Source organism: Diplotaxodon limnothrissa, linkage group LG10 (genome assembly GCF_057381915.1).
Source record: "Diplotaxodon limnothrissa isolate DT_005_m linkage group LG10, D_limnothrissa_male_GT1.1, whole genome shotgun sequence".
Lineage (NCBI taxonomy): Eukaryota > Metazoa > Chordata > Actinopteri > Cichliformes > Cichlidae > Diplotaxodon > Diplotaxodon limnothrissa.
The window spans coordinates 14413384-14432081 of record NC_140605.1 but is presented as its reverse complement, the minus strand read 5'-3'; the positions used below and the strand labels follow the sequence as shown (position 1 = coordinate 14432081).

General features: G+C 41.2%; 1 protein-coding gene across 1 annotated transcript; it reads right to left on the bottom strand.

The window, feature by feature from the left end:
* Window positions 1-2449: 2449 nt before the first annotated feature.
* Window positions 2450-18258, bottom strand: LOC146624051 (forkhead box protein O1-A-like). Its single transcript, XM_085363640.1, has 4 exons — window positions 17519-18258; window positions 5489-5680; window positions 4202-5371; window positions 2450-4075 (listed from the first exon to the last, which is right to left on the bottom strand). Exons 1-3 carry the CDS (start codon window positions 18116-18118, stop codon window positions 4214-4216), a joined length of 1950 nt encoding a protein of 649 aa, XP_085219766.1. The 5' UTR covers window positions 18119-18258; the 3' UTR covers window positions 2450-4075; window positions 4202-4213.
* Between the last annotated feature and the right edge of the window lie 440 nt (window positions 18259-18698).

The window sequence follows — 18698 nt, the reverse complement described above, 5'->3', positions numbered from 1 at the left end:
TATCCTCAAAAAAACACATTTGCACAGAAATGTGCACATTAATTTGTGTTACACATAAAAAGAAATAATACCCTTTTCCTAATTAAATATAGCAGGCTCAAAACATTTCTACAAAAAATCTTCATAAGGTAATGTTAAACTATTTAAACTATGTTAAACTAGTCCTGGGACATACTTATTTTGATATGACAGAAAAATGATAAGAGACCTCTTAATCAACAACATAATTAAATTAATGTGATAGAATACTTTTCAGCGAGTTTTGTCAATGATAAATCTTTCAAATGACTTAGGTTTAATTAATCCTGATGTTATATAGAGAGATCCGTAAAGAGGTCCCCATTTATATAACTTGTTGCAGAAATAATGAAATATGAAAAAATATGTACAAAATCAAAACTTTGAGATGAAGACAAATCAAATACACAATACTCAGTGAAGAAAATTGGAAGGAAATGTTCCTTCAACACTTCAGAGGTAAAATTTTGAGGTATGAGTGTTCATATAGCCACTGATATTGTTTGCACTGTGATATGTAAACAACCTTGTCTAACACAATCATACATGCTGTATAAGGGTTCAGTACTACAACAATTAAGAGGTCAAAATACAAAAAAAAAAAGTAATACTAAATAAAATATGTACAACAGAAGTTTGCGAGATGATGTTAACACAATAAATTGGCACTTTTTTTTACAATGTGTCTTTGGTGACATATGAAGCTGCCTGGAAGTAAGCAGCAAACACTTGCCTATGTTGGTTAAGTTTCATCAACCATTACATATTTCCAGCTATTTTAGGATTTCACTACTACCGGCCTTTTAATCGACCTCACATTCCCAAAAATATCCTTTTGATCTGAGAAAGTCATGAAAAACACATTTCACTCTTTAAATTATCCAGTACAGTTTTTACAGAAATGTTTAACGCATGGTAGAATTTACAGTGTCCATGTAATCCTGTAAAAAACTGAATATATGTTGCAGTGATTGTTACACTGATAACCTTTCCCCCCAAGAGGCCAAATAAACTTAAGAAGCATTAGTATTTAGAGGTATTTCCAAACACTAAAATTCTCTAGAATTGTTTTAATGCTGTTAAAAACTGCTTTAAAACAACATTAACATAAAATAGAACATTTGCATTGGTGGAGATCTATATATGAGCCTTCTCTTAGATTTAGATTAAGAAACTGCAGCCATCTCAATACAATACATACAGGATATTATACAAAACATATGATTCACAAAGTTCAAAATCGAGAATTAACAGATTACAATAAAGAGCAAAACATGCAGTATATAAATTTCCTATTTATAGTTTCAGGTGGGGCTACAACGATGACATAATCGATAACATCGACTTTAAAAATTCGTCGACGGTCATATTCTAGAACCACGTAAATATGTTTTTGCAACTGCAATACACTATAGGAAGCTATGGGGGCAGTGTCGCCTATATGGGCTGCCAATACGGCATTTAGTACTAACGAAGAAGAACGTAGCGCGAAAAGTAAAACAGCTGGCGTGGGGAAGAGGGGAGAAAATGCAAAAAAATGTGAAAGTTAATTGCAGACTGTGCAAAACCTTTCACGACAGCACTACTGCAGCACAAGAGCATGTCCGTCAGCACCCTGGTGCGGTGACGTTAACTCTGAACGGGTCAGTTTTAGAGAGTTACGTTAGTGCGTCGCGTTGATACCTCGTTTATGTTTATGTTAATGTTTGTGTTAGCTTGCCTGTCGGAAATTTCTCATGGAAGATGCTTGCTAAGCAAACACCATTTCAGTTGTGTTAGCTAATGAGTGAAATACGATGGTAAAAACATTAAACTGGAGTAGCAACACTCTCCCTTTTTTCTTTAACATTAATATTAGCGTTTATTTCGAATAGTAAACCTCTTCTAGATGTTATTTTGGACTGGAAAATAAAATCTTTTTGATTTAATTTGAAGCTTTATTTGAACTTACGGAGAGACGTTTTTAGTTTGCGCATTGTTTTTTTTTGTTTGTTTGTTTAAATACTACTAGCACTTTAATTTGTATTGCTTTATTTTTATTTACTTCATTTTTATTCTGTCCTACTGAGTAATGTTAAAAATAAATTGGATTATTATCATATTCATATGTTTTCTGTGTCATTACTTTCATTTTCTTTGGGTAGAGGCAACAGGGTGGGCAGACTTGAAGTGAAGTTGAGAGTTATTGAAATAATTGCTGACTAATCAAAAAAAAATAAAATTTGCAGATTCGTCAACTACTAAAATGTAGGTCTGCAACAATTTTGGTGTAGCTCATGTTTCAAGGTCTAATCACATCTGATAGTGAGAACATATAGCTGATACTGTTTTGACAGAAGTGTATCACAACATCATTTGATTCATAAACTTGTATGTGGTGATTATGCAGAGGTATATTTTTGTGGATATACACTTTTTTCCAATACACAGATTTTCCTCTATAATGTAATTGGTATCACTGATCAGACGATACACTACTTTATCTATTGATTATCAGTTAACTGTAATGATTTCTCCTGGTTGACAGTGTAATTGTTTTGCTGTTGATGGCTGGTTCCTAAAACACATTTCTAAATATAATCCCTAAAAGCTGAAATACTTTACTAATTTGGGTCATAATCATATACTATACTGATTACATGCTATCAAGTCCTCTTTTGAAGAATCTGGTGCTAATTTTCCAAATTGTTCTTCTAATTTCAAAAAATTGATCAAATGCCACTACTTGATAATGTAACTTATTTTCAATGTGGAAAGATTCATCTTGGTGAAGATGCCTCTTTGTCTGTCTTGCCTTCATAGTTACCCTACATGATGCTGTCTCCTTGCACCACAGGGTAGCAAGTGAAGAACTATTTTTAAATCATCTTTCAAGATCTACAAAGTAATGTGTGTTGGAAAATAGAATTATTGTGTTCCCAGTGTACCTTTTAACAAAATGCCTCTAAACAGCTTTTACACTAATCATGCTAGAGTAAAAATAAGACTGCAACCTCATTGCAACTAGAAAGGAATGGTAATTACCTGGTGATCACACAGATTTTTTTTTTTACTGTTGAAAACCAATTGCAAGTACTTGTGGTAACTAAGTGGCTGCTCAGAGGTTCAGCACTCAACCTCTCGGTGCTTGCAGTTTGCCTGGTGGGAGGAAATCTGTCACCAAACAACCATTGTCGGACTCTAACTGCTATTACTCTCACGGATTGCAGAAGGTTTGCAAATAATTGTTATCTGATTTATAAATGCAGACACACTGACAACATATCATAATCAGTTTGAGTCAGTCTGCACTGATGAGACACAAATCAGTTTCTTTGCAAAAGAGGACTAAACCCAACTGGTTCTAGTCTTGTTATGTTCCTATATAACAGCAAAGTTGACAAGCACCTATGTCATTTCGCAATTAAATTGCAGCAGCTACATCACAATTTCTGTTTCAAATCTACGAGCTTCTGGCTTGACTCTGAATGTAAGTAGTTTGTGTAAAAATCTGTTTAATGTAGACAGCAACAGATTTATCACAGTTAATTACCATATTCTCGCAGACAAATTGCATGTAATTGCCAGCTTGACCTCCTCCAACCTGATAGCAAACTGACTCCATCTTATTGCCATTTACGGCTATTGGCTGCAAGTGGTTGCAGACCTGGTGCCTGTCTCTGAAGCAACAAATTCAAACTTGAACTTATTCACGCATTCGTTGTACACAGTTGCAGTAATCTTGGTCATTCTGCATTCTGCAGTCATTGTTTCCCCGTGTGTGATTGTAGCACAAAGACAAATTCGTGTTACGCTGGTTCCTTCTTATGTATTATAACATACATACTTTTGAACATACATACAGTTTTTGATAGGTAGCTGAGAGCAAGTTCACAAGTAGTTCACTTATGCAGGCTTGTCTCTCTGTTTTATATTCACTGCAGTGATGGTTGCGTCTTATTTCTGCGTCAGGACATGACTGATAAACCTCTTCTGATCTGTGGATAATGATGGTGAAAGCTTCTTTGGATTCCACTCTCTGAATGAAGGTGAGCAGTAGAGTGATGTGGAGAAAAACCTGCGGGGGTGAATGAAATGGAAAATGTTCAGGGATGACAAACACTCTGAGGGTGTTTATGTTTGTTATCTGTAATAAAATGTAATATGTATAAGAAATTAAGGGCAGACTAATGATCAGTCTCACCTCTCTGCGATGCTACCCTGACACCCAGTTGTGTGTGGTCGTCTTCACCCTCTGGGAAAACCCATGAGGCCCAGCTGCTGGATCAAAATTAAAGTCCAGCCCCCCACCATCCATGAGTGTGTCATGGAGGACGGACTCCAAGTCACATTCAAACCTTTCAGTAGGCACACTGTCCAGATCACTGGGTAGGTGCTCTTGATGATGATGACTGTGTGGGTGTACAGAGTTGAGTTCTCTGTAGCTGTTGCTGCTGCCGTAGGTCACTGAGGCATCATTAGTGTGTGGAGGGAGTCCGAGGGGGAGCTGCATGCACGTCCTTGGACCAGCCATTCGAAGAGAGGGCCCTGAATGGCTAGTCAGGCGTATCATGTTACAGCTATTCAAGTCTTGTGAGGCAGCTGGACCCTGGCTATGCAGAGTATGTGGATTTACACGAGGAAGTGGGTGACTCTGAGAGGGATTCATCATTTTTACTCCATTATGACCACCCACATGGCTTTGGCTGCTATAAGTAGGTATTGGACAACTTGCCCTCCCAACTTCAGAGTGCATCATGTCCCTTCTGGTGTCTGGTTCTCCTGTCAGCAGCCCAGAAGGGAAGATATACTGGTTCTCGTAAGCCCCAAAGCTGGGCTTAGTCTCTGGAAGTGTCTGCATAGGAGCAGGGGACAGGGAGTGCATTCTCACCTGACTATACAAGCACTTCTGGTAGTCTTGCTGCTGGTGTGGGGTCAGTCCAGTGGAGTTATAGGGGCTACTCTGAAGCATGCTGGCGTTTGAGGAGCGCGGGGAGTGTGAGGAGTCAGAGCTGAGCTGGGAGGGTTTAGGAGACAGCAAGTTAAGGTTATCCAGCAGATCCATGACCTTTTCTGAGCGATGCTGGCCCATGGATCCAGACACCTCAGACAGGCTGGGCAGGGTAGAGGTTATCTTAGCACCAGCAACTCCAGGATACATTATGTGGCCATCGGACTCGCCCACATCATCCTGTTCAGAAGGGAAAGGTGAACGGCGACCACTCAGAGTACTGGCATCAGAGCTGGTACGCGTCCTAAAGGTTTTCCAGTTGTCAAAATCTTCGTTGCTGTGGGAGTTTGGACTTCCAAGCCAGGTAGAGTACTGGGAACTGGGGCTGCCTGCTCCTCCTTCAAGCCCTTCCTGTAGAGCCATCTAGAGATAGTAGAACACAAGAACACTGAGTACATGTAATCTAGATTCAACAGAATTAAAAAAACAAAAAAACATTTGGCTGAAATATCTATGAAGGTTCAGTTCAGGAGCAGAGACCTTTTTCTTTGCGGCTCTTCCTCTACTCTTGACAAACTTATTGCTGTTGTCCATGGAGGTAGCTCTGCGTCGAGGTGACTTTCCATTCTTTCCTCCCTCTGGGTTCAGCATCCACCAGGAGCTTTTTCCTGTTCCCTCGTTCTGTATGCGCACAAAGCGACTGTGCAGGGACAGGTTGTGTCTGATGGAGTTCTGAATGGGAGAAAAGTGATTCATTTGTAAGTTTTCCCTCACACAAATATCATGGTCAGTTTAATAAATCAGTGCCTGTCACTGAATATGATACTGAACAAAATAAAGTATCGTCAGCAACATAACTTAAGAGACTCTTTTCTCCAGAAATACAGGACCTATTCAATGAAAGAGGGAAGCGGTGATAAATGTTGGACACAAGTGTGACAAAGATAGATGACAATTCATATTACACTATAGTATAATAGTGCAAAATTTGACCAAAGAAACATTTCTCGTTAGTTTCTTCACTCGGTCTGCTTTTTTTTTTTTCCTTACATTTTTCCTGTTTTCTGAATACATTCTGACTTTTACGTTGTATTCATCAGTTTTTCTCATGCTTTAACTGCTTGTATTGTTTTGAAGGCCCACGAGAGAGCTTACTAGGGTGTCCATCTTTCCTCACTGCGGACTATAATCATGTTTCCTGTGATTTCCACTGACTTTAATCAGCGCAGCCCAGCAGCAGCAGCAACAACACCGTTCGCTTTGGATCCAAAGTGAAAAACAACAGTGAAAAAACAAGGAGAAAAACAACAACAAAAAACAGGGTAATTTGGAAGACACGTTACAGAAAAAAACCCATCACTGCTTAATCTTGCCTGTGCCCATCATCGAAAATTACACCTCTGAAAGAGCTCATTGAGATCACTGAGCTGCTCTCTTTTTTTGTATGTGGTCAAATTTGTCCTCGTCCAAATATGCACACACCTAAAGCCTTATTCAGTAGATTTTTAATGCCATGTTATGTATCCCAAAAAGGATGCAGTAGACTCCTCCTGTGGTAATGCTCTCAGGAAGAAAACCAGTGTCGGTCGGGAGGTCATGAAGACAGTTAGACATGGCACAGACACACTGTACAGACTGGTCTTTCTGTGACACTAATATGCAACTTGCTGAGCTTGATGGGGGGGACAATGAAAGACTAAAGTGTAACACAATACGTGCAAGTATGGAATTTCCCCCTAAACACCCATGTGAATAAGAAAGCAGCTCCCTGCAGTTATTAAACCCAGATGTTCCCAACCGCAGGATTCAGCAGGGATATACAAAGCACTGAGATAAAGATGTTCTCATCCAAAACAATAGATGGATTGTCTCAGTGTGTCTCTGACATTTTGGGGTTAAAGTTAAGCTTCTGGCAGGAATATTACTTCTAATCTATAAAACTACTCTCAGTGAAAGTATTATTTCAAAGTGGAAATTATCAAAGTAGATTCAAGGAATAAAACCAGAAAAAACTGCAAAATTGGAACAACTTTGACGCTTTTCAAGTATTCTTTTTTGTGCCGTCGTCATAAGAAGGTGCTGAAAGATGAGTTCAACCTCAAACTGTAAACTGACAGAGTGAAAACAGAGAGCGGTACACAAGTTAGATTTTTTTTTTGTTTTGTTAAACAGAAACTAAGAGGAGGTCACAGAGTTCGAAGCTAAGTTGGGGAGGGCGACACTGTAGGATGTTATTGCCGGCAGTGAACTCAATGAGTGAACTCAATGAGTTCACTGTGTGCTAAACACGAGCTGCTCATACGAGCTGACGGGGACATGCAAACAGGTTGGATGGCAAAGGAAGAGCGAGGAGGAGAATCATCAGATGTGACACGCTGGGTAAGACCCGCTTCGTGAGACTCACCAAAACAGCTTCTTTGGACTGCACCCCACCACCAAAACCAGACTCCTCCCTTCTCCTCCAGTGACTTTTAAATGAGGCTTCCTGTGTCAGAGGACATCCTGCACATGTAGACTGAAGAGACCTGAGGTTGTATGGTTTCAAAATGCAATTCAATCATTGCATTTTATGCTCATTTGATTTACGACCCTTTTCTCCCCATTTTCCTTTTTTTAAATGATCTCCTGTAACTAAAGACAGGACCGGACATCTTAGCAGTGTGCTGCACAGACTCAAGCCTGCAAACCAACATTTATTTCACTAACCAAATGTGAAGTCTCGCTCACGCATGGCAGAGATCACTGTTGATATGCAAATCTCTACAGCCTTTGATTAGCACCTACTACAGATTGTGCACTGCAAGGCAGTGCTGTGGAAAGGGAAATTTTCTTCTCTGCCTTATCTTTGACAAACCTCAACTCAACTCAAAGACAACAAAAATTCCCCTTCCTTTTTAGTTCAGGAGGTGCCCCACTCAATCATTATTTCTTTGAAAGAGCCGCCTAAGGTCCAGTCTTTTTTTTTTCTGTTGTGTTACGGCATATTTTGTAGTAGTAAAATGTGTGCTTTTGTGGTTGCAAAACATTTCATGAGAAATCTATTTTTTCCTCCGCTGCCCTGCTTTGGGAACCAGGGTAGTGACGAGGTCCAGATTAAAGAGAAACTTAAGTGACATAAATGTTTAAGAGCAAAGATCCTCTTAGAGAAGTGATGCCACACAAGTCTGCAGAAGAGTATTACAAAGAAATCTGCAACATTTTCTGCTCTACACTTGAGGACATTTAGTAGTGCTGCCCCTGAAACAAACCGGTGCAGCACGGAAGAGACATTAGACAGCTTATGCAAGAAATCCTGAAATCAGGAAAGACTGAGTTGGGACAAAATCTACTTTCAGTTCGTCCTCAGAAATGGGTCATTAGGCTTCCCACATGAAAGGAGAAAACAGCACCTGCCACAACTCAGGTGAGATACCCGGTAGAACACCTGAGCTGGAGTAAGGAGAGTCATCCATCACCATCATCCATAATGCAGCATGAAATGACTCCTCCTACTGGACTTCAAAACAATCTAATTGACGCAGCTGCTGTTTCTTGTGTAGTGAAGCATGAGGCTTGCAGTAACGGTCGCAGGGTAAGTAAACAAACAGGGCTCGGTTGCAAGAACAGGTGCGGCCTCAGTGAAAGTGGCCTCAGTTGCAATTGGTCTATGCATTTTACATACAGCGCCAGCTACAACCACAGACAGGACAGAGGATCTCCCAGGAGGCTGACTGCTGGAGACCAGCTGCTTCTCAAATCAGTAACTTGGTTTTTATCTCAATTATGAAAGCTTACATGTAGTTAGTGATGGGGAGGGGGGAAGGGAGAATGACCTTGTCTTCCCATCAGTAAATTTCCCAGGCAGGAGAACGTGAGAAAATATAAATATAATTTTTTTCTTTGAAGGCTTTAAAAGTTAAAGTGTACTGTGACTTTTGATGCTAAATGTTAGCTTAGGTTTTCAACCTTTAGCTATTGCAACCCTGTAGATAAGCATTTGTATTTGTGCCACTGCTATATTTTTTCATTATCTTTTACACAGTTAGCAGCAAAACCTATAAATGGAAAATAGTGCAGTTTTTTGCTCATCGCTGACAGTTATTCAGTCCTTCTCATTGGATTGCTTGATTTCCCAGTAAGAGAGCCAAGAGGTACTGTCCTAATCTTTGCTAACATTCGCTAACGCTAGCCACGATAAGCTGCAAAAATGCCCAGGTAAATAATGGTGCAATTTGTTGCTCACAAATTCAACTGTTTTTATATATTCAACCAAATATAAATGCTGTTAGTCACACCTGTTCAACTGCTCATTAATGCGACTGACTAAGCAGCTAATCAAATGGCCACAACTCAATGCATTTAGTGATGTCGATATGGTCAAGATGACCAGCTGAGTCTAAACTGAGCATGGGGAAGAAAGCTGATTTAAGTGATTTAGTAAAATTGTATGGCTGTTTGTACGAGACAGGCTGGTCGAAGTGATTTATAAAATGCTGCTCTGCTGGGATTTTCCCACACAACCATTTCTTGGGTTTACAGAGAATGGTCAGAGAAAGAGAAAATATTCACTGAGCAGCAGAAAAAAGGCCAGCTTGCTTTGATCTGATCGAAAGGGAATAGTAGCTCCAATGATTTTTCGCTACAATCAAGGTATGCAGAACAGCATCTCTAAATGGACAACAGTGAACCTTGAAGAAGACAGGCTATAGCAGCAGAAGACCACATCAGAAACCACTCCTTTCAGCTAAGAACAGGAGTCTGAAGCTATAGTTGTTATAGAGTAGTTATAGAGGTTGAGCAAAATTGAACAACAGAAGATTGAAAAAACATTGCCTGGTCTGATGTGTCTCAGTTTTTGGATGATTTGGTCAGAATTTAAGATAAACAACATTAAAACTTTTAAAATTTTGTATGATGGATTATGTAGAAAAAGTAGAATTGGGCTGAAAGATCTATCGCTTTATCACCTATTCAGGTTGTAAATCGTGTTTTTAAAAAACACGTAACTAAGTAATTAATTACTTTTGAAAATAAGTAATCAGTAAAGTAACTGGATTACTTTTTTGGGGAAGTAATCAGTAGGACTAGAAAGAGAGAGCATATTTCTCCTGTTTTGGCTTCCCTTCATTGGCTTCCTGTTAAATCCAGAATTGAATTCAAAATCCTGCTCCTCACATACAAGGTCTTAAATAATCAGGCCCCATCTTATCTCAATGACCTTGTAGTACCATATCACCCTATTAGAGCACTTCGCTCTTGCTCTGCAGGCCTACTTGTTGTTCCTAGAGTATTTAAAAGTAGAATGGGAGGGAGAGCCTTCAGTTTTCAGGCCCCTCTTCTGTGGAACCAGCTTCCAGTTTGGATTCAGGAGACAGACACTATCTCTACTTTTAAGATTAGGCTTAAAACTTTCCTTTTTGCTAAAGCATATAGTTAAGGCTGGACCAGGTGACCCTGAATCCTCCCTTAGTTATGCTGCAATAGACATAGGCTGCCGGGGATGCCCATGATGCATTGAGTTTTTCCTTTCCAGTCACCTTTCTCACTCACTATGTATTAACAGACCTCTCTGCATTGAATCATATCTGTTATTAACCTCTGTCTCTCTTCCACAGCATGTCTTTTATCCTGTCTTCCTTCTCTCACCCCAACCGGTCGCAGCAGATGGCCGCCCCTCCCTGAGCCTGGTTCTGCCGGAGGTTTCTTCCTGTTAAAAGGGAGTTTTTCCTTCCCACTGTTGCCAAAGTGCTGCTCATAGGGGGTCATATGATTGTTGGGTTTTTTTTCTCTGTATCTATGAAGCGCCTTGAGGCGACTTATGTTGTGATTTGGCGCTATATAAATAAAATTGAATTGAATTGAATTAATTAGTTACTGATTACTTTTTTCAAGTAACTTGACCAACACTGGTTATACCAGCAGAAGCTCAGCTGTTCTCAGATAACCTACACAGTCACAAGACAGCAATCCACTGGAGCACCTTTGAATTGTGGTAAGATGGGAGTGTCGCATTATGGATGTGCAGCAATTGTGTGATGCTGACATGTCAATATGAACCAAAATCTCTAAAGAAATGTTTTCAACAGCTTGTTAAATCTATTCTATAAAAAGCTTGAAGGCAAAAGGGAGGGGATCAGCATAAGGTGTACCTCGTGTTTTTGTCTTTTTAAGGCATACATTTCAACATTTTACTGACCTCAGTGATAGATTCCGCTGCACTCAAACAAAGTGCTTGTGCTGTGTCTGCCAAAAGGTTTTCAAACAAAGTTGTAGAGAATGAGGAAACTGGAAGAACAATTGTCTATTAATCAAGATCACATTAGCAGGGAAATTAGGAAGTGTGCTAATCTATGTAGCTGCCAGTGACTACAAAGAGCTCAGCAAAGCCATTTTACTGCTGTCAAACTTAATTTCAAAGCAGGATTTTAGGTAATACAGGCTAAAAGGTTAAGTTACTGGAAAATGTATTTGATACTGCTTGACTTCATGAGCATGGCCAACACCCTGCTTCTTTAATTTACATTAAAATCCAGACTTGACTAAATCAGAGTGATTTTCTGCTAACATGTAACTACCACTACAAAGCAGTTATCTGGTAGAAATAAGAGAATAGGAAAAACGAGCACTTGCAGAGATTACGGTCTTCCTGTGCTGCCTTCCTGTGCACCCCTCCCCCTTTCTCTTATGACCTATGATGCACAAAGCTGTGAGCATAGGGCCTGGGTTTGCTTTAACAAGGCGGCAAAAAGGTGAGAAAGCCTGCAGAAGAAGAAGAGCATGCGAGCCTGGTGCAGAGAGTGCAACTCTTTACAGCTCCACATACAGTATGCAGACTACTTAATTAACAGTGAGCATCAAAGGAAGTGACCTGTTTCTGCAATGGCATCATGAAGACGAATGGAGAGATCTGCAATTCAATAATTTAAGCACAAACACTGCACTTCAATCATATTTGAATATTCAGAAATAACAAGACTATCTCAGCCAATTATTGTGAATGAACCGCATTCTTTGCACACTTCATCGGGTGAAAAGGTCACCTTTTTAAAAAAATGTATTTCTGTCATCCTCTGACCCCGTCTTTTGTATTTTGCATAATGGATTAGAGGCCAAGTACATTTTGTGAACATAATATATTTGGAGCTGATTATTATCCTGCACAAGCTGGAGGACAATGCAAAGATCCACATGCCACAGATTCCAGCGGCTCACACGTGTAGACAGCAGACAGTACACAGGCCTCAGCCCCCAGCAAACCAGTCAGCTGATTGCTCCCCTCCTTCCCTTAAGCTATGGCCGTTCCTCTTTGAAAGCCCCTGCCTCAAGCCTCCTTTTCTTCATGGGGTTACTTGAAGCTTTTAGTGGGCCTCTTAAGTTTGAGGCAGACATCCCTTTTTAACCTTGTGATCCCGAGACAAATAGCTGGCAGTTACTCTTTTTTTCTCTCTCTTGCTTCTTTTAATAGTTGCTACCAGTTTTCAGGTCAGTGTCCTTAACAAAGTTCACAAGGCAACAATGAAACAAAGGTTGATTAATAAATTAGATGATCCATTAGCATCTAATGCAGTGAATGCTCCTTGTTGTGATTGTGTTTGTTTTCGTGCAGCCCACATAGAGTCATGTGAAAAAGAAAGTAAAACTAAGTACACCCCACAAACATTAGTAGATTGTGGAACCAGCTTTGGCAGCAATAACTGGAAGTAAAAATTTCTGTATGACTTTGTCAGTCTTCTCACCTCACTGTGGAGAATTTCTGGCTCACTCTTCTTTACAGTGTTGCTTCAGTTCTTTCAGGTTTGCGGTCATTTGTTTATGCACAGCACTATTAATATCTCACCACAGAATGTTAGTCAGGTTGAGGTCTGGACTTTAACTGGGACATTACAACATCTTGATTCTTACCTTTTTTTCTTTAGTCACTCTATTGTAGATTTGCCGCTGTGCTTGGGATCATAGTACTGTTTCAGAACCCACTGTCAGACAGACACCCTCACGTTTGACCTCAGAATACTTGGTATACAGAGAACTTTGTGGTCAACTTCATGACTACAATGTGCCTAGGCACCGTGGCTGCAAAACTAGTCCAAATCATCACCCCTCCACCACTGTGCTTGACAGTTCGTATGAGGTGTTTGTGCTGGTATGCTGTGTTTGGTTTTTGCCACATGTGGTACTGCATTATGGCCAAACATGTCCACTTTGGTCTCCTCTGTCCTAAAGACTTTATTCCAAAAGTCTTGTGGTTTAATCAGATGCAACTTTGCAAAACTAAGGTATGTTGCTATTTTCATTTTACAGAGAAGAGGCTTTTTCTGTCGAGAGTTTTAACATTTAACATTCTAACTGAGGCCTGTAGAGTCTGAGATGTAGCTCTGGGTTTTGAGCAATTTCTCTGAGCATTGCACAGTCTGATCTTGGTGTGAATTTGCTGGGACGTCCACTCCTGACATGCTATAAACACCTGAATGCAAATAGCAAACTGTCAGAGCAACTGCTTTTACAGAAGTGCTCACAGTTGCTGATGCTCAGTTAGTCAAATTCACTGATTATCAGAACCTGGCTGCTACTTTTCCTCCTGATTCCTATGAAAGCAGTATTGGGTTGTTTTAAGCAGCAGGTGAAAGTTTCTACTCAGTTTCACTTACAAAGGATGTTGTTTGCAGTTCCAGGTTTCATATCTCAGTGTTTAGCAACATTTTAATCTTTAATGTTTGTATATGAAGAAATAATATTTGGGGCCATCAGGGATGTTTTTTCTTAACTGCAGAACTGTGAATGCCCGCTGACCACAGCATTTCCATCCAATAGTTCAATAAACATTTCACTCAAAACCACAAATGTAAACCTCCTGTTATCACTCACAGAGTCAAATCTCTCATAGCAACCCATCCAGTAGATTCTGTCGTGGACAAAACCAACCAATGTTTGTTCTGGATGAAAATTTCCATTTCTTTTTGTTTTAATCTCTACAATAAATGTAAAAAGGTTTTACTACACAGACATTTTTGTGGCCTTACTATGTGATCCACTAATGGAGAATATTACAAACTTGGTTAAAAACTGAAGCCAGTGGGGAAGAGATTTAAATTTATAATGTCTAAAAAAATGTCTTAAATTAACGTGGCTCTAGCTTTTCATTCAGGACAGTTCTAGTCACAGAAGCTGGAAAAAGGAGATTCACTACTCAAACTGGGAAACAAATCGAACAAATCTTGTTATAGCACTCAAGCAAGTGTATGGGTCACCGCAAAACCTGCCAAGAACTTTGGTTTGGGTTTTGCCATCACTCCAGTCCCGCTATTGGCTCTTATCGGCTGTAAGTTGAGGGACGATGACCTTTACCACTGTGCCATTTGGCTCATCCTGAAACCTTCAGTCTTGTTTGTCACTGGTTTCCAGAATGGTCATATGCATACATCAGGCGTGAGACAGGCAAATCAACACATTGCAGATCTGTAGGCTTGGTGACCTTTTGACCCCCGCGCTAGATAACATAGTGCGATAAACCTCTTCACAGGAGACAGTCACTAGACTCAACTCTGCAGGCTATCACCAAAGCAACCCAACGAAATATTCTTTCATTTGCAGGGCAATGTTTTCAAAAACTTCAAAAAACGGAGGGGGGGAAACGCTTTTTTGTAATCAACATGTTTTTGGGTGACACCTCGGAACTTCAGCGGCAGTTAAACTCAAGAGCGTCACTTCCTGTTCCATTATCTAATGTCACAGTTCATTGAGAAAAACAGTGGCACTGCCAGTAAAACGCTAAAAGTACGTTGCAAGCTGTTCACTGCTACTCACAGACCCACCAGTATCCCAGGGGAAACCAGTCCTCCCCGAGTTAACGGAGGGGCCCTCTGTTGTCCCAAAGGCATCATGATCACTGAGCTGCCACACAATATTTAGAGGGGAAACCAAAAGAATCTCCATGACATACAGTAGACAGAAAGCTGCTGAGGCAGTGCCTTTCCCCTTGCCCTGCGCTCCACCTATCTATACTTTTTTAGGTGTACTGCTACAATCAAGCGCAATGCCCTCCACCCACTATTAGATCCCTGGCTTATCTTTGTGCATCACTACAGCAAGAGACGAAACTGCTTTGTTAATAAAAATGTCAAAAAGCACAATCATAACAAGTAGACCAGCAATTACGTTTTTAAGTGGCACAAATGTTGAAATGATATAAAAGTGATTTTGCATAGACTTGGATTCACACAAATGCTGTGTATATGATCTCTTATTGATTCATCCTCTTTTTTCCCCCCTGCCCTGACCCTCATGTTTTGCAGGGTGGGGATGTTAACACATGGCACTGTTTTCCATCCACCGGGCAGGAAATGCATCATAGTTCATTGTGGGGGAACCGCCGTGTTTTTTTAACAGGAAAGTGTAAAAATAACTATAAGCCGGCAGTTCCAAGGCCTGGTGGGCATGCCAGCATTCAGGAATGGCGAGGCTGAAGCAAAGATGTGTTGATTATACGTAAAATATGTGAATGATCATGAGCTTTTGCTCTTGATAGAGAACTGAGAAGCGTTCGCTGCCTCGCTGAAGGGTAACAGAACCTTTCTCTTTGTTCTTTCTCTTTATCTCTATGACTAAGGAAGGGAAAGACATTCTTCATAAAGCCAAAGTGCACCAATACAATTATTTATCTCCCGAATTTGTGTCTTAAAGACCCCCCCCCCCCCCCCCCCCCCAAAACAAAAAAAGCAAAGGCCTTTAGTAAAAGAAATCTCAAGGTCCTATTGAACAAGCACAAACCCTGTGAGCAGAAACCCAAAGAGAGAGAGAGAGAGCAGAAGAAAGAGATAGGATGAAGAGCAGCGATCCCTTTCTCCAGGCCGTAGCATCCGCTAAGGAAACTCTAGAAGACAGGGACACAAAGATATGAGCACACAACTCAGGAATGGAGGATGTTTGACGTAGTTCCCAGCATCCCCTTCTGCCAGTCCCTTCCCCTCGAAAACACTCCCCAGCACTGATTGAGCTGTTTATGTAGCTTCCAGTTATTTCAAACAAAAACAGGCCGATTCGTCAGTGCCTGTACATTCAAGAGTGTGCAGATTTTTAAAAGAAGTAGGTTTAACAAAGTCTGTATATATAATAATCTGTGACAAAGCTTTTCAAGTAGGGTGGTGGTGGGGGGTTAAAACAATGGGAGCTATATATGACTGAGGTTTCCCAAAGGCATTTCCTGACAACTTTCAAATCACCTCTCAAGAGAATGCAGGGGGTTACAGAAAAGGCTGCGACACTGAAAACTCAAGCAGAGTACGTTTTGTTGGGCGTGTGCGGGCTTTAATTGGCGTCTTCTGTTGGTCCACCTTTGGCTTTGTCTGCGGGCTTCTGTCCATCACGAGTGGAGTGACATCCTCACTGGCCGGATCAGCATGTTTGTGCAGGCATTAGGCAAATGTTTTCACAGCTCGTCCCCTGTACTTAATATTTCCAGGTCTGCACATTCAAATTGCAGTTTTCAGGGAGGTAGCAGGGTTTCCATGACTGTGGAAATGCTGCGCAAGTCAATGTGTTTTGTGATAATACAGGTTGGCTCCCACATAGGTGTGTTTGCGGGTGGGGGTGGGGGAATCCACAGAGCATACCTACACATCTTTATCCTCAGTCAAAACCCAATTTCACATCGCTCAGTCAGGTGTTTTTCTCAAACAAACCTGAAGTTTGTTTCTGCTTTATATAGAGAAAAGCAGTCTTGGTGGCATCTATGGGATGTTTACAGTCAGACCAGCTGGTTTGTCCTCTGCTGCTTTAGAGCTGCATGTGTCCTCAGTGACAAAGCAGAGAGGCATGTGCTACCACTGACAGAGGAAACCACTCCAAAACTTCAAAGGTTACTCAGAAGCCAGAAGTCAGCAGCCCCTCTAAAAGCTAACCACCATCGGACAGGTTTGAAATCCCACCATGGTGTTAAAAGAGAAAAGGAATGGGTTACTCCTGTTATTACTTAACTGCTAATAAATCCTGAATTAAAAGTTATAATCATATTTAAAAAATGCGATGGGTTGCTTTGCATAGCACAAATGTGAGTGCTGAGTGAATATACTAAACCAAATGCGTTGCACTATGTGCACACAGTGAAAGTGAATACTGTCACTTTCCTGAAGCAAACCAAGTTTTCTAGATAAAATAAAATCACAGGTTTAAGAATTTAAGGTGTAAATATCCTGCCACGACGTCTCTAAATGCGAGTGAAACAGGGCTGGGTTTTTTTTTTTTTTTAACTACAAAGGCAATTAATTGCACATCAAACCTTTGCATTTCCTGCTCAGCAGATTGTGCAAAACGCCTTACAGTGGCAATCGGTGCAATAAGACGCTAATGAGGATGTGGCCTTGATATGTTTTGTGCAAGTTTCCACTGTCTGCATATAAAGTCTAGCACGTTCAAATGTCACTCCCTAACTTTTCTTGGTATCATGATTTTGTCCAGCTTTGCTGCTGGCGGCTCTTTTTTCATTGGTGCTGCTTGCTGTGCTGTGGTGGTAAAGATGGTTACAGCGCATATATGCATCTCAGCTCACGCGCACACATCCTACTGACAGCGAATGTTCACGTGCACGCACACACTCACCTTCCAGCCCGCGGAGCTGGTGCTGTCTCCTTTGTCTTTGAAGTAAGGCACGCTCTTAACCATCCAGTCGTAAATCTGAGAAAGGGTCAGCCGCTTCTCAGGTGAGCTGTCTATGGCTTTGGTGATCAGGTCTGCGTAGGACATGTTCCCCCAGGCGTTTCGCCGGGACGAGCTGCTCTTCCTTTGCCCGGGTCCACCCAAAGGTGGGACCCCAGGATTTGGCACCTGTTGCTGGGACGACAGCTGTGGACCCGGGACCTGGTGCTGCTGTTGGAGCTGATGATGATGGTGTTGATGATGATGTTGGTGGGGGTAATGATGCACACAGTTGCTATCCCGGCACTGAAAAGCATTGCAAAGCGGCTTCTGCTCTGAGTATTCTTTATAGTCCTCCTCCACCAGGTCGAGGTTTCTGATGAACTCGGCGTTTGCTGCTGGCTCCTGCTGCACAGACGGTGCTGGGGAGGATGTGTTGGAGCTGGCCGGGTCGATGAGCTCCGGCCGGGGCAGCGGCCAGGTGCAGGACCGCGGGCGAGAGAGAGGCTCGAAGTCCGGGTCTATATCGCCCGGCTGCGGCTGTTGTGGCAGTAACTCAGCCATGTCAGGGTAACACCGATCCTCTGTCACATAGATGTTCACTTAAAAAGAATTCGCCAAATTGTTAGTAAAAAATATAAAACGGTGACATAAACATCGAGAGGCTAATAATGAGTCATCAAGACCGAAAACAAACCCTAAAAGAGAAAGAGTCGTTTGTAATGTAAAATAAAGAGATATCTAAAACTGAAGTTCACACCATACTGTGTCAGTTAGCAGCAACTCTCAAGTCTGCCGCTCTAACAAGTGGTAGACAGTACCACACTCCGGTGCTGCCTTCACGGCTTACTCACAGGCTCCATCCTCCGAGCTTTGCAACTTGAAGGTGCGTTCAAGTGCTGTCCTGTTGACAAATCACGCCAAATGGACCCTCAAATTTGCAAATCCACATCAAGGGTGATTTAACTGCCTATTTGATGCTACAGTTAATAGTTTGGGCACACTTTCTCATAGCATCGTATCTATGTATTTGTTGGTGCACTTGAGTTTAAAATCTTATTCCACGATTTTCTGTGCTTGGTGCTATGAGTGACAGTCATCTCGACAAAAATAAAAAGTTGTCGTTACTCAATACCAGTTTTAA